Raw genomic sequence first — 21,629 nt, forward strand, 5'->3', positions numbered from 1 at the left:
CTGCGTTGTGGGGTGATCCCCTTTTATATTAACATAAATTATAAATTATAAACTATATATATATATATATTTTTTTTTTTTTTTTAGTTGTTTAACTTAAGCTATACTTGAAAAGAGGTCATTTCCTTTACAAATATATTTTCCAAAAGAGTAAAAGGCAGGGTATCCATTTTTATCCCTATTTGTTTAACTTAAGCTATACTTAAAAGGAGGTCATTTCCTTTACAAATATATTTTCCAAAAGAGTAAAAGGCAGGGTATCCATTTTTATCCCTCACAATGAAAAGTGCTAAAAGTTATTTCTAGTTTTTTTTTCATTAAGTGCCAAAAGTTATCAAGAAAAAACACAAAGTTATATCATGTGCGTAAAGAAAAGGGTTTACGTGACGCCCATTTATAAATAACAGGGATTGCAATACAAGGCTTTGATTCTGTATTGCTATTGTCTTGTTCATCGCCTGCATTGATTAAGAGCATAGGCTTTAGCAAAAATGCGGTTGCTTCTGCTGCAGCTCTTAAAGAATGGGATTGGAAATGCCAAATCCCCACTAGAAGCCGTTCGCCAGGTTAGCCCTCTAAATCCATTTAATTTCATTTAAAATTATATTCCAAACCTTTTATAAAATCCATTTTCAAGTTCTTACCGGGATTTCAAGGATCACCAGGAAAATACGCAGCATCTGTTTGTACAAACCCTTGTTTGTTTCAATTAGGGGTTTAATAAGCTCTTTTCGTCTGATAGGGTTTTAATGGCTTCATTTATTTTTAATTTTTTCTGGTCGAATTTCTCAATTCAAACAAGGGGTTTGAGCCCGCTGGGATTTGGATCTGGCTCTTATGCATGACAAGCTTTATCTCTACCACTAGGCCATAGCTTGGTGGAAAAGTTCTATAAAAATCGAAAGTTGCCATGTAAACTAATTAAGTTGGAGATTAAGTCTCTCGCATACTTGTTGACTAGTCTTACAGAGTCGTGTACCTATAAATTCTCTTTAAACGACTGGTGATTTCCTAATCTTAATGATTTTTCCAAGGACTTTGGACATTGAGAATAATCTTATTGCTGGGCAACAAAATGCTAATGATTGATAACTACCTAACTTAAAGGGATTCCTAAGGGGATTTGGACCTGGTGGAGGATCTCTTTTTAATTGTTAAATTCTAACACCCACGGGCATCACATAAATATGGGAGTTTAACATTACGCTTTTAGCATCTTTTGACTTTGATGCAATGTTGGAGTGATTTCTCTTCTGTCAAAACTTACTTTTTATTTGCAATTGCCTCTTACGTTAGGCGTGCTTTATCACTCCAGATTAACATGGGGAGCATGTCTAACAGGGTTTGAACCTTGGTCATCATCATAGAAATCCCTCTCCTTTACCAGTAGGCCAAGATTGCCAGAGGGCACTGTGAAGAATCCTTATATTTCAAAAAATTACTTGTTTTCTTATAAAGCTTTGTACAAGTAGTAAAGTAATCAAATATCCATATTAAGTGGATAAATAATGATGTGTTAATCAAAGTTGGTTGGGCACATGTGGAAATTAACATAGGAAACTTCCAATGAAACTGTCAAACTGATATTAGAGGCCAAAGAATATGGGATAACGCCAATGGAAGGTTCAGTTTTGCATTATAAGCTCAGGTGTCATTCCAAGGGTTTCTTTCAAGACTTGTAGTGGTCATAGAGAGATCTGGATTGTTGAATTTAAGGTAAATCTGCCACTATGTGTTGTCACAGGTCACTTGTATGTAGGCTGTTTTGAGTGTACTGTGTAACAAACTATTTCACAGATGCTACCCTCCCTTCATGTTTTGTATGAATTCTGCCCTAATATATATCAAATGTGGTAGGAAGTGCATCTTTCATTCATACACTCCATTTACAATAACTTTTTCTTTCATTAATGGTTTTCTGATTGCAAAAATGGGAACCCAGATAGTAGAAATATCCAGAATGCTAGGAGATTACTTTCTGTAACCGCAGAATGCTACTGCTTTTGAGGCTCGTATTCCTGTTTTGGTACATTTCTTGCACTGGTACTGCTCTAGGTATCTCCCAGGAATGTAGTGGTTACTTGGCTATACCTAACCAGGCATGGCACAGGGTGCATGAACCATACCCAACTATCAAACTGCGGTCATAATAATACATAAAAATACAAAGGTAAAAAACCCAAACACTAAAAAAACATAAATGAAACAGACACACTCACAACTAACCACTGATTCCAACTGCATTTACTTCTATTAAATTAATTACTGATTAAATGTTCCACCTGAAGAGAAATAAGATGATTTGTTCACATGGTTCTTGAATAAGTTTTCCATTTCGCAATCCAAAACTTAGGCATAAAATAATATCTGTACTCAGGTAGATGAACTACGCATTCATTTAATTTTAATTGCTCCTGCCTTTACCTATGTGCCATCTTCCTTGCTTCAGATGGTCTTGTGGTCTTGCTGTTTCACATAGTTCCAATTCACATACTATACAGCCCTCTGAGTTGTAAAGGAAGGGGAAATAGCTATGTGCCATCTTCCTATGTGCCATCTTCCTTGCTTCAGGTGGTCTTGTGGTCTTGCTGTTTCACATAGTTCCAATTCACATACTATACAGCCCTCTGAGTTGTAAAGGAAGGGGAAATATCTATCAGGATTGTTAGGGTCAACTTCCATGGCTTTTTGCAAGACAAAACAAGACAGCCCTAGGCACATATTGCTTGTTTACAGAATAATTTCCTTTAAGATAACTAGTGTTGCTGTTGTACCAGCAATGCCATTGCATATGATACATCAACAATTAGATCACATCACTCTCACATGGTGCATTGACAATATTCTGCTGCAGCCATTACATGGTCTGGAAACATAATACAGATTCCCATCACGCTACACCCTGACTGGGCAATTTCCTATGCCCCTTTCATGGTTTTGTTCTTAAATGCCAGTTTAACATGATTAGTACAACAATGACATTGTTGCCAGGAAGCTTCAGTATACAAATAAGACCATGTCTCTGTTCCTGTACCTGCCCCCTTACCCACAATTTTAAATATTTTGGTTACTACATTTATATATAATAATAATATAGCTGCACCCCTTTCCATTAACTCTTATAATTTTAGTGACATTCTCATCCTTGTACTCCCACATTGCAAGGTAACTATGAATGATGATTATCTGGCAGCACTTGACCATTGGTAAACTTAGATAACAGTTTAGTCCAAGCTTTAGCAGATACTTTTACAACTACTTACTCAAATCAACTTCTAATAACAGAAAACTAAGATCTATTGCATGCCTTGCATCCTTGAGCTTCTCTAAGAAACAGCTATTTTGTTCTGAGTTCTAATCTAGCGGTCTGTTGCCTAAATGCACCGTACATACCTTATTTTCTCTGGGATGATACATAGTCCTTAAATTTGAGTTCCTTACTAAAGGCCATGATATTGTCTTTTTGTGTGGACACTTTCACAAGTATCTGGTTCCAGGTTCGAATCTTGTGCTCTGGTGCCTATAGTCACCGTATGCACCTTACTCCCATTAGTATGGCACAAGTTCTAAAAAAATGACTTCCCTACTGTGAATGCTTGGTTTGGCGTGGATTCAAATTCACAAGTACTTTCTTCTATGTTTTAATCTTGTGGTTTGGTGCCTATATGCACCTTGCATGCCTTACTATTGCTTGTATGGTACTAGTCCTAAAAGGTGAGGTCCTCACCAAATACCAAAATTTTTTTTCGGTGTGGATTCAAATTCAGTATTTGGTTTTGAGTTCACTCTATTGAATAATATTTAAGTTTTATGGTTGTTAAATAATCAACACAAATATTAAGTATTATTTTAGTTCTAAAATATTTTGCAAAGCATATTAACCATAGTTACTAGAAGATGTGTCTTTGACCTCTTGGGATGTGTCTCGGGGACCAGGATGCATCTCCAATACCAGAGACGTCCTCAAAGAAACACCCAAATGCAGGAAACTCAGCAAAAAGAATCCCAACTTCTCCTTCCGTCTCCCGTGAAAAATGGGACATCTCTTGCTGGATAAAGAAGAAAAGACATTTTTTTTTGCTAAAATGTGGCAATGAAAACTCTTTAAAGGTCAATTGCTGTTGTTTTTATGTAAAGAAGACCAATTTTTATCTATATGTGGGACACATTTTTTTTTTCCCTAAGCATTTAATTTACCTTGCCGTCATGTGGTCTCCTCCTAAAGGTGTGGGAAGTCTTCAGTGCAGGTTGACTGGATTTATTAAATTATAATAAAATATGGTGTCTCCAAGTACTCCCGTCTCCTATTTTGAAAAATAGTCATATTGGTACTGGTACCAGTCTCGTGTACCATTACCAATACCGGTCTCCTGGTAACTATGATATTGACATTAATGCCAAATAGCCCTACTTTCTCTTTGCAAGGCGATGCTGGTTCTAACACACGTTAAATACAACTTGCTATGTTAAAAAATTAATGCAGGTTTCCTAATGCAATCATAGTCCCTATTTGTAAATATGTAGTAATGACATGCCTAGTGCAGGTTGCTTCATTTCTTGGGAAAAATTAGTGACATCTTATTGCTTTGATGCTTGAGAGGTATATAACGTTCAATTGATCATCATCAGGCATTGTGCCATGATAATTGCAATATTTTCTGTATCAACATCTTTCCATGGTTATACATATGTCCTTTTTAGCTGTTTTTAAATCTCCCCGTAACCCGATAAGTACAAAAATGATTGTTTGTACTTAGATGATGTTCTCATCAATGCTATTGTGGATAGTTTTAGATCTGTAAGCATGTAAAACAGTTAAAACATGAGATCGTAAGATCCGTTGCATGCCTTAATTTTCCATTTTACTTCTCATTCTATCCAATGATAGATAAGTTCTATTCAAACAAGTTTCCATATTAATCTTCCCTTGTGTTTCCTTGTATGCTTTATCAGCATCAAATTCTACCCGGCCCCTTGTATCCTATGTTCCACCAAGTTTCCAAGATGAGACACCAAGGGATGGGGGGACTCATTTTTGGGAGGCTTTTTTTAGGTGGATGGCAATTAAAAAAGGGGGAAAATTTAAAAATATAGGAGATTTCAAGTATTCATATTTGCATTCACCATATTCATTGTATAACCATATCATAAAACATTAGAGTTGAATTGAGAACTCAAAAGTCAACATGCTAACAACATTCAATGTTTAAACTTTTGGCATCTCATTTTCAACAATTTAAAAAAAAGGAAATTTAAAAAATATACGAAATTTCAAGTATTCGTATGATTAGGTATTCATCATATTCATTATATACCCATTTTATGGAACATCACAATTGAATTGAGAACTCATGAGTCAACATATAAACTATAACAATTTCAATGTTTCATCGTTTGAGTTTTCCTTATCAATGTGCACATACCAACAAAGTGAATAGGTTGAGTAGCTACAACTACAAAACAACAAAATGTGGACAACTATATTTTTTGTTGCTATGCCTCTACCTCATCTTTGCCTACGAATAAATCAAAATTAGATTATGAATTTCAATCACTCCCAATATGAGGCATTGCCTCATCCAATGTAACCTCGACCAATCCTGCATATGCCTCTTCATTAATCTATGTGGTATCTGTAATGCCCCCATTTGGGAATTTCCTTAATTTAATCCTGAAGCAACAAGACCAACTTAAGGTGAGAACTGTAATACAAAATTTACCCAAACTGAAAACATTTTTATTATGATATTTAAATTAAAATTCTAAGAATAGTTCAAAGGATAGGATTAGCTCCTAATTTGACAAATGGACTTATGCAATGACGAATTCTGCTATACTCCAATCCGCAAACATTCTTCTTTATAAACCTTCTATAGATGCTTCAAAAGTCTGCTCCCAAAATTATTTATAGATCTTCCCATAATCCTCTTAATAATTATCCTTCATTTCCCGGTGTAAGTGATCAAATTCATCTTCTTCCCTTTAATGTAGATTGTAATGTCCCTGGTATGCTATCTCTTAGGATTTGGCTAAATTCTTATACTTAAAAAATTCAAGGGACTTCTTTCTGTCTATGCTTGTACACAATTTTGATATCTATATATCTTCAATACCAGTGGAAGTGACTTGGTGATAATTTCTCAGTCCAAGAATTGTTGATGATGGGAAATACTCCAAACAGCTCTAGTTTAATATTTGATTTGATATCAAGAGATTGTATTGTTCACTTGTATAGTATTGATCTTAATTGGGATACGATATGATTATACGAATTTGAAAGTATATGTTGTTTATGATATCTTCCTTGATGTATATGCAATTTGAATTATACTAATCTGAAGAATATATATATATATATATATATATATATATATATAATATTTGTCGTGGTCTAGTTCTGTAAAGATCTTATGGGATTCTTGGTCTGCTTGTCTGACAAGATATCTTAAATTATAGTGGCGCTGAACAATGGTGGCTTAATCCAAAAAGTACCATTGTCGTTCCAGATGTATTGCTTAACACTCGTGTGATGACTATATTACTATTCTGATTGAATCACTACATTCCTGCGTTCTGGTTATCTGACCAATAGTCCATTCCCTTCACTGAGATCTGCAAAGTATATCTATTATATATCTTACAATACCCAACGGTTGCATCCCTTGAATGTCCAAGAGACATGTCAATTCCTAAAACTGGGAAATTGATTTATTAAGTAAATTGTATCCCTTCAAAATATATGCCAATCACACTTAAACGATCGCTTCCTCTGATGCGTTTTGACTAGTATTTGCGATGTTTGAATATTTAGCTTAATCACTGTTTGACCAGTTGCATATTTAGGGGGAATCGACATTGATGTTTATTTGTTAGTCTTATATCAATTCTATTATTAATTATTGTTGCTTGTTATTAATCTTATTGCCACTTTATCATTAGTCATGCAGCCCCTATGTCTTCTGACGTAACATCATATTGTCCCTTGCAAATTTAAGGGAACCAAAGCAGACATCCTCTGTGGGTTGTCTGCTGAAGATTTGGTCTTATAATCGTATCACCTAAGGAGAAATGGAATTAGTTTTAAGGTTTTCATTAAATATTTCATTGGTGAACAATTTTTTACAAGCTGAAGCAACCTGGTGGGTCCCAGATGCTGTCTCTGAAAAAATACAGAATTTTATTATTGATTTTCTATTAAAAAAGAACCTTTTTATCAAACAGGTTACAAGGCCCCTGATCTTCAGTTTGACGGGGCATGACATTTCTGCACAAGAACATTATTAGGCTTCATATATTAAGCATATATATTAAGCACATTCCCCAATTGTTCTTTGTTTGTTATCTTTCTGGGTCAAAGATGGAGACATGACAGTATCTTTAGTATTAACATTTCATCATGCAATTGGAGTTTGTTGATGCTGATGTCTCAAGACACAATGCACAACCACCAGCTTTTTTGTTCATCAAGAGGTAAGTTTATTCTTCTTGATTTGATTGGATGAAGATATATGTATATCAATTCCTCTTTACAGTAAAGGAATTGACAACTTGTGAAAGGAGGCAAATGGTAAGCGTCCTCAACTTTGTTGCCCCCTTCCCATGACATGTCCAACATTCAATAGGATGTTTGAGCCAGTGTAGCCCCCTACCTATTCATGCCTTCGATTTGCTAAATGTTTAACCTTGAAACCAAATTGCCTCCTCATCGCTACACATGTTTTAGATGGCCCCCATCAGCCCTTCTTTCACCTCTTAATAATCATTAGGAGGTACTCACCTAGGCCTTAGTGGCATGCCATTCGGGATTCACAGCATGCACTACGATCTGAAGTAGGCTGTTCATAGTGTTCCACTATCATGTCACAATGGGCTTGATATGTGCCACACATAATCCAAAATCAAGATCCTTGCTATGAATTGCTTCATTTATTTAAGCATGTAGTCAAATGTCTTGTAAATCTTTCTAAGATTAGGGGAGTCTATATTGTTATATGTAATGACTTGCACAACAGGTGAGATGAACGAGCAAACTTGTTTACAAACAAAAAACTAAAAAAAGGATAAGACTCAAATGACTAAGAATGAATGTTATTACAAAGAATGAAAATAATTTACGAGTTACAAACATTAATAAATAGATAATTTTCTTACACCATTGTGGACCACCAATTATCCTCAAGGATATTCACTTCACACTTTTATTTATTTGTGTTTACCTTTGGCTATCTACCTTGCTCTTTATTAACCGTTGTTAATTGTAGGGGCTGCTACACCTGAAACATCCTTTCTAACAAAATAAGATTTCTTGCATATCTAATTTCCATTGGCTTGAACTGTGTTTATTCAAAAAATCTTGTGTGAGGTGGTGGTTGCGAATGAACATCTTTATATCTCTTGCTTTTGCCAACTTTATTTTCACCCACTCTATCTTCGCTATGGCCTGCTTTCAATATGGTGTTCAACTCATGAACACAAATGAGGTAAAAAAAAATGTGCTTGTAAGCACCCTCCATGATGCAGAACATCCACACCAAAACCATATTAGGGAGATTTCTTTCTCCCAACTTACCTATTCAATTAGGTGACAACCCTTTACTGACTCACAAAATCCTTCACAAGGCTACAATAGCCCAAACACATCCAAACCTCTTCAAACCCTTATCCAATCCCTCACACACATTCCTCCATGCATATTCAACCTTCTTGAACCCAAACCATGTCCCGTAGCATTCTAACAACATTAACCTCCTTTGTACCCACACAACCAAGACTACCCCAATTAGGACTCCCATTCTTTCACTAGTACCCAACTCACACCTTGCAATGGTTCCTCACAAAAACACACAATCCCTTGTCACTCCTACAAGGCTTCCAAACATGTTCACTTTGGACTCTCTCTACCCACCCAACCTCCCAAAGAACCACAACAACTCTCAACACTGTTTCACTGTTATTAGGAAAGTCAAAGTCAAAGCAATTGAGGGACAGTCCATCTCAAAGGTTTTCTTCCCACTATTCATTGCCTTCAAAGGTTACTAGGTACTCAATAGGGTCTTGCTACACCCCTCCAAACCCTGACCACAAAACCCAATCAACATTCATCCATACAAACACAAGTTCTTGTGACACTGTCAAACTAATGGCATTCACTGTTATTCTGGGACAGTCAATAGTTTTGTACATTTGGATTGTTTCCTTAGTTTGCCAACACTTGGAACACTTCAATGACCTCTCTCCACACTCCTTACTTCCTTCCCACACTCACCCAATGACCCCTTTGCATGTGGTTCACCATTTACACCCTTCTCTTTCTGTTATACCCTGACTGAGACACAATTTCAGACACTTTACAACTTGTTTGCACGTGCCAAATCATGCATGAGATCCTGCAATAAAAGAGAAGATAAAATACACAACATTGCCCTCCATTCCACCAGGTTTTGGCCCTTGGTCGACGTGGAATGGAGGCTGTTTACATTTTTTTTCAAAACACTGTTTACCTTACCTAGGGTTTCACAGTTTTACAAAAATTAGAAGATCTCTTTCAAAACTTAATGAAAAGAAATGAAACAAAGATCAAACTACTGAGAATTTACCCTTCTATTATTACCAAATGTTTTTGAATGCAAATGAATGAGTTTCCAATAGGAAAACAAGAGAAATCAGACTGTCACGTCTGAAACACACAGCAACAATGCAGGAAATCATAATTTTTATTGATATTTTGCTTATTACATTAAACAACAACCACCTTCAAATATTCACAAGGCTTTTATAATGCCTTCCAAGCCTTCATATGGTTACAACCACCTTCATAACTTGTCCTTAACAAACTCACTCCTAATTACCCTTACAAACTCAAAAGTTGCTTGACAACTTTTTGTCAACTTTGACAATTTGCTCCAAATTGAATCTAGACTTAATCTATGACTTCCATGACCCAATAATGATTCAAATAGGTCCAAATAGACCACACAGACCCTTGTACATCATAAAATACCTTACATGACCCATTGACACACATTTGTGATATCTTGACAATTATTGACAATTTTGACTATATGACTTCAATATGACTCAAAACTCCGCCCAATGACTTCAAAGACATTTATTACATCAAGAATGGTCATGATTGACCTTATTACATAACATGAACTGAAAACCCTTAGAATATTGCATCATTGCTTCATTAAGGCATGGAGGTCTATTAGGTGCTCCAGCACCACTCCATCATCATGCTAACTTATACACACATGTTGAATTGGTGACCACTTGTACAACTTTTGTGGAACCAACGTCCTCTATTGCGTTGTCCTTTTACTTTATTGAACAATCATTCACTCAAAGAAAATAAGAGCCAATTGTAACTGAGAATGATATTGGTGAGTGGTCAATGCCTAATATTAGTCGACACATCCATGATAATAGAGCTTTTTTTTATCTAAGTTTGCCTCGTGTCCTCCATCACCAAACTCATGTTAAAACACTTTTTATAAAAGAGGCAAATGTATACATTATGTTCTCTAGATAGCATATAAGTGGCCAACGCTAGTTGTATTTTTTAACATTTGTTTGAAGCAGGGATAATGTGTTACACGAAATTGGGTGATGTGCAAATTAGAATTAAGCAATTGAAGAATTTATCAGTTCCTATGATTGGATATAGAACATCCTTGTAATACTAGTAGCCCTTCACTTTCCTTTGGTAGAATGCTGTCCCATTTGAGTCTCAACATCCAAGGATTGGGTAGGCAATGGCATGCTAGTCTTAATTTTTGCTTCACCCTCTATGAATAACCTAAACACCTTGGCCTTCTTCGATAGGGTTATTTTTCGACATCCTTTTAGCTCCTGCCCACTTAGCACAAAAGATGACTGGAGACCTTTGTGTAGCTGCACATATGTTTCTTGTTGCACAAATTTCGTAACCAAATTTTAATTCCTCCTAATTTTTGTTTTTGTGTTTGTTTATGGCTGTTTCAAAATATGAAAGGACTTTATAGAATGAGTGGGCCTTTTGCGTAAGATTTTACAACACTCCCATAGTTAGAAGAACCCCCCAATGCCTCTATGGCCTGATTGTTTAATCTAAACCTTTTCACCCTCATTACCCTCATTGCTTCATATTGTTTTTTATTTTGAAAACTCCATAGTTGCAAATGCAAATAAGCAAAAAACTTTGAACTTTGAAAGAAACAAAAAAATGCAAAAGATTTTGTGCAAACGAACAAGGCATGGTAAACTTGCCTCAATGATGTTGTTTTGATGCTCTTGTCTCTGTCTCTCCTCTGTTTTCTTTTTCTGTCTTCTCACAAAATGCAAAATGGCAAAATGGCAAAATGAATGAGTTTTTAGGTGTTAGTGTCTTTGTTTTAAGTTTAGGGTTGTTGTAAAGGGGTGTGGTGCTCCATCTGCCTCCCACCCCCTTTTTTAAATTATTTTTTGTGTTATTTTTTTAATAAATTTGCTTTTATGAAAGTTTGGGCCATAACTGCCCCTTGATGTTTTTTCTTTCAGCATTGGGAACATTTCCCTTTTTTTCTTGGGATTGGGGATGGTCAGGAAACATTTCTTACCTGTCCTCACATCCATAAAATAATTCATGTGGGGGATGGGGTCGAAAGAATAGGGGACATGCCCTGTTGCACATAGCATTATTCCAAATTCATTCCACAGTTCAAGCCCAAGGTGGCAGAGATTCCTGTTTACTTGGTTTAATCAATGTACTTGCTGAACATCATAATTGTTTACTTGTTCTCATTTTGTTTTGAACAGGAGCAAAGGAACATGATTATTTTGCTTTAGCTTCAATATATAGTATTTTGTTTTCTTCCTTATTTTAGGCTACCATCTCTGCATTTACAAAATGTTATTGGTGGGATGAGGTCAAAAAGTTTAAAAACACGGAACATATCTCTAGGGTATCCAAATTAATGTCAAGGTGGTGGATATTTCTGTTTGTTTAGCTTAATTAATGATGATGTATCTGCTGAACATCTTAATTGTTTACTAATTCTCATTTTGTTTTGAATAGGAGCAAAGGTTAATGTTTATTCTGCTTTTGTTTTAAATTATATTATTTTGTTTTCTTCATTATTTTAGGCTCATGACCATTCTATTCAGTTTTGTAACTGAAAGCAATTGGGAGCATATAGAACAGAACTTTCTAGGTGTAAAAAATTCCTGGGAAAAGTGAATGCTTGAAGGTGTTAAGAGAAATTCAATACAAATGCAATTCAGGGACATCTTCTTGTGTTATAGTCATCTTACCTTTCATTTCATCATTTATTTCCCCATATTGCCAACTTACTTTCTTATTGTAGTTGAAAGTGAAACTTGCAGCCTTTGAGCATTTTGTTGTAACTTGTATACTATTTTTAAAAATCACATTCATATTGACGTAGAGACGTAAACCCAATATGCCAATTGCTTTATCTAAATGGGATGTGCCCAAATTTTTAGTCTGGCTTGTTTGCAAACTCATAGATGTTGTGTTTTTGATGTAGAGATGTAAACCCTACTCTGCCGTGCAAAAGACCCTCTGAAATCCAGAAAAAATCCATTGAATTCTGTAAAAGAATTTTGAAATCATGCATAAATTTTACCATTTAGGAAAAAGAACCTTCAAGTTATGTTTATTCTCAAAAAAATTAGGTCAGTCAAAATTGCGAGTCAACAGTTTATTTAAAAATCACAATTTTAACAAGGAAAAAATTGGCAAATATATATTCCATGATTAATCACTTATAATTGTGGTGTTTGTTTCTTTGGTATATCGAACACTTCAGTAGCTGACAATGCATTGGCAGCCAGAAGGCACACATTGTCATCATTCACTAGAAGAGCTGACACTCTAGGTGAACAAGAAGCATGTTAACATCTTAAATTAAACCTTAGGTTAAAAAAAGTATTAATACCCAGATGGAATCTCAAGGCATCATGGAGGGCAATCTAGATTGGATAAGGCATGCAAATACTTAGAGAGTCATAAAAAAATCTATAATAAGATTCCAATCTACAGACAAAATGATATAAAGATCTTGAAGATACCCCATGGAAGGCAATTGCAGATGTCTTCAAAAGTAGAATAACAACATTTAAAACTACAGAAGTAGGTAAAATAGATACAAGTATAGGCAAAATAAATATGATGCTTAGAGAACATGGTATTAAACTTTTGACCATTTACACGAAAAAATAGACGTTCTTATTGTTTTTATATCTTTTGAATTATATGGTATAGAAGTATCAGAAAACATTTTACAAATGAACACTGGTCAACATCATCAGGTCTTATGAATCATAGAATTTTGAACAGAACTGAGTAATTCTTTTAGTATGCAATCCAGGTTGATGCAAAATTCTTCCTAGAGGCTGAATCAGCTTGGGTGAAATGAAAAATGATCAGAAATATTAAATGTAGTATCTGCTGGTAAGTTTCTGGCCAAACATAGGATATTTGATTATTGGCATATTTCCAAGGTGACTTGAACTTGCCACTGGGAAGCTGAATTGAATTTTCAGTTTTAAAGACAAAATTTGTTCAGAATGCTCTGATTTATCTACCTCCAAATTTATTCAGCATTTTTGAAATTCGAATCTCACAAAGATGCAAACTTCATGAAATAGTCAGATCTACCTTGTTAAAACATGGAAGATTGAAAAATCTGTGAGGATAATCATTTCATTTTTGCTAAATGAGCATGAATGTGTGTTTGGGCAAGGAAATTATGAGAATGAAGACCTTGGCTAAGATCTCACTGGGAATTAGGCCAAACTACGCACAATAAAGTAAGTCCAAAAGTGTCTGTGTGCCCTGGGAAATGGGACCCTGATTGTATCCTGGTGATGGCTCTGATTTACAATTAAAAATTCCACTACTGCTGCTAGTCCAACCATTTATTCAGAAGATGAATCAACTATGTAAAAAGCAAAAGTAAAAAGGTTGGAGGAAAGCTGCACCTCTGGGAGAGTTATAAGAGGCAACTTCTCTTTGCAAGCCAAGAGCCGTTGTTCTGGTATCAATGGATGTAATTCAACCATTTATTCAGAAGATGATTCAACTATGTAAAAAGCAAAAGTAAAAAGGTTGGAGGAAAGCTGCACCTCTGGGAGAGTTATAAGAGGCAACTTCTCTTTGCAAGCCAAGAGCTGATAGTCTGGTATCAACTGATGTAGAATTATGATGAGCGATATTGCATCAGATAATGAACCTGCCACTGGGAAGCTGAATTGAATTTTCTGTATTAAAGACAAAAATTGTTCGGAATGCTTTGATTTATCTACCTCCAAATTTATTCTGGTATCAATTGATGTAGAATTATGATGAGCAAAAAAGAAATGAGTAGCAATATTGTATCAGATAATGATGAGAGATGGAATTGGCTTGTTGCATATTTATAAATAGAAAGGGCTGCATACAAGTAATAGTGTCCTTGGTGATCACTATGCTAATGTGATCCATATTGGATCGGGAGAAAATATTTGAAAAAAATGCTTACAAGAAATTAAACTCAGACACAGAAATAGGTTGAGAACAAGAAACTAACAAAAAAAGAGGCATACAACTTGGTATCTGTGGTAGTGGCCTTGTTGGGACTAGCAGTATGGCATCTGTGGTGATGACTATGGTAAATTTTACTGACAGTGAGCACTCCAGATTTAAAATTTGAAATGAGCAGATGCCATTTCAGCTTTTTATGTGTGGGCATTTTTACAAGGCCAGACAAGCCTTCGTGTTTACAAAAAATTATAAAAGGGGGTTGAATCTTGAGATATTTAGAGCATGAATTATTTGTTAAGAAACAATATTTTGAGAGATTTCAGCTGTTCATTAGAGGAGATAAATTGTAGTTGAGGGCAGAAAATTGAAAATTGAAGTTCCATGTAATGTAATTGTTTTCCCAGGTAAATGGATATGGTAAAAGGCTGTCTCCAGTGCCATAAAACTAGTTTTCCTTCACATTGTGGGTATCCAGGATAAAATCTGTGTTTGTGCGAGTTTCATTCAAGTTTTGTTCAGTTTTTCCGACATTATTCTCGCCTCAAAGCTATATTTGTTCCAAACAAGTAGTAAGTAACAATTTTGTTTATGATTCTTGAATTCTGTTTTTAAAGAATATACTGGTTATCCTTATTATTATTCCTATTTTGTTAAGGAATATTATCTCATCTCTTTTCGAGCACATAACACTTGCTAAATTTGATTACATTAACAGTTTTCATATAGAGCATGGTTTTTCTCTTTAATTAAGTCATTATATATAGTTTCCCTTTTTCAATTACAGTACTTTAAGCTCCACATATCAAAATATAACAAGGTTTGAAAAATCGTGACCCAGCTAAACTTGGCAGTCCCAGTTTTGATTCAGGCTAGGCGATTGCTAAAACTTGACAAATAAATAAATTAAACATAAATTCATTATAATAACATAAATCTCTTGCAAAATACAGTAAAAAATATATGAAATGAATGTGCGAAAAAAATCTGGAAAAGATAGAAACCTAGATTTGGTCAAGTTTTTCAATGTTGTTAGTGTGTTTGCAGGGTTAATTGATGGGTCTGGAGATGTGTGCAGCATGTGCTGAGTACTCACTGAATTCCTGCGAACATTTTCAGGCAAACTTGGTGATTACTTGCCCTCAGCTCAGTCTAGTCGTAGGCCAGTCCTGGGGCCAGGACGAGTACCTTATTTCCCCTCTTGATTGACAAGACACTGCAATTTTGAAACCTTTAATTATATATATATATATTGTTTATAAATTTGGATGAAGTTAGGCAAGGGTAAAAATTCGGAAAAAAAATCGACATTAAATTCGCCTTATATAATTTTTATTTATTTTTAAATTTAAGTAATATATTCACAAACTTATAATTTATAAATACTGAAGTTTAAATTAATATTATATTAAGTTGATTGTTTGATTATTAAATGTTAATATTAAAAATAAATAAAAACAAACAAGTAAAAATAATAAAGTTTAAATATATTAAATGTTAATGTTTTAATAAAATAATATTAATTTTTTAATGAATGATAATTATTAAAATATAAAATATATGTTTAATTTTAATAATAGAAAAGCTTTAAAACAACTATATATAAATAAATAAATAAACTTAGAAACTCCAGATGGAAGTCACGACGACCTCTAGTGGAGGGCATCATGACTTAGAGCAGACTGCAGCAGAAGTGTTGATCGCCAGGGAGAAATAGCGCAAGCAAGCTCAACAATGTATAGACAAAGTTGCAGGGTTCGTGACTGTGGCAGTCGTGGAGAGGTACTGTGACTTAGCTCGAGTGGCTAGTGCCTGGCGGATGTCAAACTTGCGGGTTTCCATTCGACGCCAGGCTATATGCTATGTGATCCGTGGTGGCGTGGCTCATTGCACAAAGCATCTCCCCTCATCCATTGTTTCTCTGCTGTCGTGCCTTGAAGAAATGTGTTGTGCCCTAGCCGTGAGCGGGAAAAATTCTATTCTCAGAAACCTCAATAAAAAGTGTTCTGCGAAATTAAAGCCAATAAAAATACAGTCACCCTTTTCCGTATGAATTTAGTGACGAATTTCAACAAATTTAAAACATTTTTTAAATGTTCTTTGAATTCCGAAGTTCAACCATGAAATTCGGCGAACTCTGTGACTTAGTGTATATATATATTACAGCCAAACCCAGCTGTACCCAACCCAAGGGAAAAAATAAGCAAACTGCTGAACCTAAACCAGCAACAAAGCTGTTAGGCAACATGCTTCCTCCTTGAGCACCTCTATCAACATGAATTTGTGAGAACATGTACACTCTTCTGATTTTGCTGTCACTGACTGCCTTTTTTTATCAATCTTTCTGGAGCTTTTTCCAAGGCAACAAAATATGACGAGATTAGATCTCACAGACTCAGTCTAGTTTCCTGCTGGAACCTCATTTATTAGTCCACAGAAAATCGGTTTGATGATGCAGTTATTACCCAAATCCTTCACTGCTTTGATAATCTTAACTTTGCTAATAGTAATATTTATTAAAAAACTTGCAACTCACCCAATATAGACAACCTTTACAGAAAACTTCTAGTTTCCTTAATTTATACTTTTTTAGGTGAATAGTGTTTTCATGCAATAGAATAGAAGGCACCTAAGTCCACTGTACTCAGACTTTCAAAATGACATTGACACCATCCCTAAAGTTCATTCCTTGGGTATGAGTTTGCCTAAAAATTTTCGGTTCTTTCCAGAAAAGCCCTCTTTTCCTCATCCTCCATGTGATCAGACAATAGGAAGTGATGAAGACTTAGCTGTCATGTGAAATTCCAAATGATGCAAAGGAGTGATCGATCAACAAAAAGACCCATTTGTTATGAACTTAACTTATGAAAGATCAGAAAGCTGATTTGAATACACACATCTCCTTCACAAACCATTGGATAGTATTTCAAAGTGATCTAATTTCATTTGTTGTAGGAGTACAATATCATGCTACTACTCTAAAGTTGCTTCACCAAGCCACACTTGTCAGAGGCATCAATTCCTCTAATATTCCAGCTAAGAAGATTTGTTGTGGCTGGGTGGAAGGATTCCCTCTCCCACCAAGATGAAAGATATGAAAGTTTTCTGTGACCCAATTCTCTAAAGCAATTTGTTCCTCTTCGATTTTAGTTTAGGTTGGTTTGTTGACTTCAGTATTTTGGGTGCCAGCACCTGGCTGCATCCCTGTAACAGACATGGTAACAATCTTATTTACTCAGCTTTGAGACTTTCTTATTGCAATTGGTAGTTATTTTGTACCTTTAAAACCTTTAGAAGAGAGGAGGTGATTTTTTCCCCGATATTTTTCAATTTCCTTCAATTCGCTGTCCACCTTAATTAGATTCTTTTTACTGCATGCACTGCTTTAAATGATTAGCTGTTCTATCTGTGCTAATCTTCTGCCTTCTTTATTGCAATTGTGTTCTTTCATGTCTATAATTGTCCATTATGTTTTCTGGCATAAAAATGAATCCTATAAATTAATCTCTTATATTCCAGCCAGCTGCTCTATTGTTGCAATTGTGTTCTCTCATGTCTATAATTGTCCATTATGTTTTCTGGCATAGAAATGAATCCTATAAATTAGTCTCTAATATTCCAGCTGGCTGCTCTAAGTCTACTCTCTTCTTGCCCTTTAACAGAAAGCTTATCTCAATTCCTTCATCTGAAAGCTTTCCGTTTATCTTCCATCATTTTCTTTGGCCTCCACTCTTTATGCTCTTGTTATTAGCTACAATGTTTTGTTTAGACTGTTACAATTCTTATTCCTTAATATTGTGGACACTCTGTCTTATTCCTATCGAAATATAACTCTAAAGTTTCAAAACTTTAGATGTTTATAGTCTTCCTAGTGTCTCTAGATGCTAGACAAATTCCGACAGCCAGATTAACTTTTATTCATACCCAGGCATAGGTAGATATTTCTTTGCTTCTACTTTCTTCTATGTTGTTGAATCAGACTCTTCAGTTGGGCAATTGTTTGTGAAATTTCCTCGCTCTGGAATGTAGCAGCAAGTTTATAAACTGCAGCCATAGTGGAACTTAGTAAATAATTCTTCCTCCAGGTAGAAGAGGGTCTACCGAGGCCTAATATATATAGCCATACATTTGTGTAGAACTAGGGTCCTTCAAGAAAGATCCAGTCTCTGTTCTGTGCAGACTGGAAAATTGCTTGAAATAGCCTTTTGAGAGTTTGTGAGAATTGAGTATTCTGATCCCATGCTACTTCGGTTAAAGTAATCTTTGTGTTTGACAGGTAGCTCTCCTAGTTACATCTCAATCGACAGTCATACGAGGCACTTGTCTCTATTCTTGCTCTTCCAGCTTCTGTGATTGCTCCAATTTTGTTTGTCGATATGCTGCCATCACTCTTTGGTCCTCAATTAGAGTTAACATCACATTTTGATATGTTTAAAATTAGTGAATAATGAAACATTGATGGGGATTATTGATGATACAAGAGCTAAAAAAGGCTAATTTGATTGGAGTCGAAACAAAAAAGGGTCAAGAAAATTAGTGGCTCAACACAAACTGATTTTTTTAAATCTGACTTGTATTTGGGCTGAATTGATGTATTGGAAGTGAACTGTCATCAAGACGTTCTACATTTTAACTGTTCTAATGGAGTTTGTTTTTCAATATAGATTTTGTGGCATATTCATCATATATGTAGCATTCTCTGTACAGGCTGCTCCCATGTTTTCTTCCATGCAAAGTCAGGGAGGAGGAGACAATGTTGGTGTGAAGTCATTGCGTGCTTTGGCAATCCTTGGGGCAGGATTGTCTGGTTGCGTTGGTTTTGCCAGCATAGTTTCTGCTGATGAGGCTGAGCATGGTTTAGAATGTCCAAGCTATCCATGGCCTCATAAGGGGATGCTGAGCTCTTATGATCATGCATCGTAAGTGAATTACACAACTAATAAATTTAATGTGTTTTGTGCCAAATAAATTTGCTATCAAGAGGGAGACAGTTATTATGTGGAACTAATGCATGACAAGTTTGCTGAGTATCTTACTGTTTGTTCCATTGCTTAAAAACTTCTAGAATTCGGCGTGGGCAGCAGGTCTATCAGCAAGTTTGTGCATCTTGTCATAGTATGTCCTTAGTCACCTATCGTGATCTTATTGGAGTTGCCTACACTGAAGAAGAAGCAAAGACATTAGCAGCAGAGATAGAAGTAGTGGATGGGCCAAATGATGAAGGTGAAATGTTTACACGACCTGGAAAAATAAGTGATCGTTTTCCCACGCCATATCCTAATGAGCAAGCAGCACGATTTGCTAATGGAGGGGCTTATCCTCCAGATCTCAGCTTGATCACAAAGGTACCAAATTTTGCTTATTTATTGATTTCTTTGTCACTTCAGATGGAGTAGAAGAGATGTGTTTATGGGTAGAATGTTGTTTTATTTACAGGCACGCCACAATGGTCAAAATTATGTCTTTGCTCTGCTTACTGGATACCGAGATCCCCCAGCCGGAGTTTCGGTATTTATCCTATTTAATTTTGACTTATTTAGCTGTAACGTATTCCTATATATGGTGAAGTTTTGAAGAGTTATATTTTTAGTACAATAAAAATTAAAAAGCAACCTTGGCTGTCAGATCCGAGAGGGATTGCACTACAATCCCTATTTCACTGGTGGTGCAATAGCCATGCCCAAGATGCTCAATGACGGAGCAGTTGAATATGAAGATGGGACACCTGCAACAGAATCTCAGGTATGGAAATACTTTGATGGAAGTAAAAATCTGGAAACCACATGTTGACTTACATTTCCTGCCCATTGCTGTTAATCACAAATGGCTTGCCAATATTCGAGAATGATCAACTTAAGATTATATTTGGTAACACTAACTGTGCAGATGGGTAAAGATGTAGTCACATTCTTGTCTTGGGCAGCTGAGCCTGAGATGGAGGAACGGAAACTGGTAAGCCTTTGTGTTTCCTTTTATAAATTCTTATTAGTCGTTACATATAAGGCGTTACAATTATTTATATTGGATTCGTAAATTGCCTTTGCTTTTATGTATGCATTGTCTGCCTGTGTGGTGTATCTTCACAGCTATAGAAGACATCATAAATAAATTGTGTGCATGTTTGCAGATGGGAGTCAAATGGATATTTATTTTCTCACTTGCTCTTCTTCAAGCTGGTTTCTACAGGCGATGGAAGTGGTCCCCTTTGAAGTCACGAAAATTAGTCTTGGATGTTGTGAACTAATAATTAGTTTTTCTTTTGACATATTGCTTAGCAGTATTAGGAGGTATAATGAATTTTTCTTCCTCCTGTGCAAAATATTGAGTTACAACAAATTGAACATGTTGATTGGGTTATTAATAAGTGCACTTATGACATAATAACCGGGATGGAGTATATCAAGGTTATCTGTTTTCAGCACTCAATTTTTTTGTCATTGTTCACTCATACCTTTAATCAGATTTGGTCCCTGCGTAGAGAGCATGCATAGACACGGGCAGAAGATGATTTATGTGGAAATTTATGACTGATATTTTGTATTCTTTTAAGGAAATTGCAAGCTCTCATACATTGATCGTGCTTCGAAGGTAGATTCTCAAATTATGTGGAAATTTGTTATCTACAAATGTCAATGCTAATAGGAATAAGGGAAGAAAGTTGATTTTTACTTTCAATGTTGTGCTGCTTTCTGATATTGAAGAGTGGAAATGCATGGTATAATCTTGTTACATGTTTTATGGCATGTATTATAGTATCGGTAATGTGCTACATTCTGTGAGTTGTCTTCTAGTTTCGTCTTTATTTTTCAGATACTTCCATGCTCTAGTCTTTCCAACCCACTTTCTGTTTCTCAATAATTTGGGAATTCTAGCTGTGTTAGTAAGAAATTCAATGTTTGAACGTAAGAGTGTCATATCAAATGGCCGAAGCTTTGGGTGTTGAAGCTTGTGATATCGTTTCTCTTAACATGATCTACGCATATAAAGAGGGCACTGGCTATAATATTTGAAGCTGTGCAGTGTTTGTCGTCTTCCTTTCTGGGATTAAATTCAAGGGTTTGGTTCACAAGCATTGTTGTGATTATAAAATTGCAGAATGAAAGCACATCATCAATATACATTCACAAGT

The 21,629-nt window shown here is 35.5% G+C and overlaps 1 protein-coding gene across 1 annotated transcript; it reads left to right on the forward strand.

The window, feature by feature from the left end:
• Positions 1-324: 324 nt before the first annotated feature.
• Positions 325-21,175, forward strand: LOC131065376 (cytochrome c1-2, heme protein, mitochondrial). The gene is made up of 7 exons (XM_057999871.2): positions 325-566; positions 19,208-19,419; positions 19,566-19,845; positions 19,937-20,008; positions 20,126-20,242; positions 20,387-20,452; positions 20,628-21,175. The coding sequence occupies exons 1-7, from the start codon at positions 492-494 to the stop codon at positions 20,742-20,744; spliced, it is 939 nt and encodes a 312-aa protein (XP_057855854.1). The 5' UTR covers positions 325-491; the 3' UTR covers positions 20,745-21,175.
• Positions 21,176-21,629: the final 454 nt, after the last annotated feature.

This window comes from Cryptomeria japonica, chromosome 1, assembly GCF_030272615.1.
Source record: "Cryptomeria japonica chromosome 1, Sugi_1.0, whole genome shotgun sequence".
In the NCBI taxonomy this organism is placed as follows: domain Eukaryota; kingdom Viridiplantae; phylum Streptophyta; class Pinopsida; order Cupressales; family Cupressaceae; genus Cryptomeria; species Cryptomeria japonica.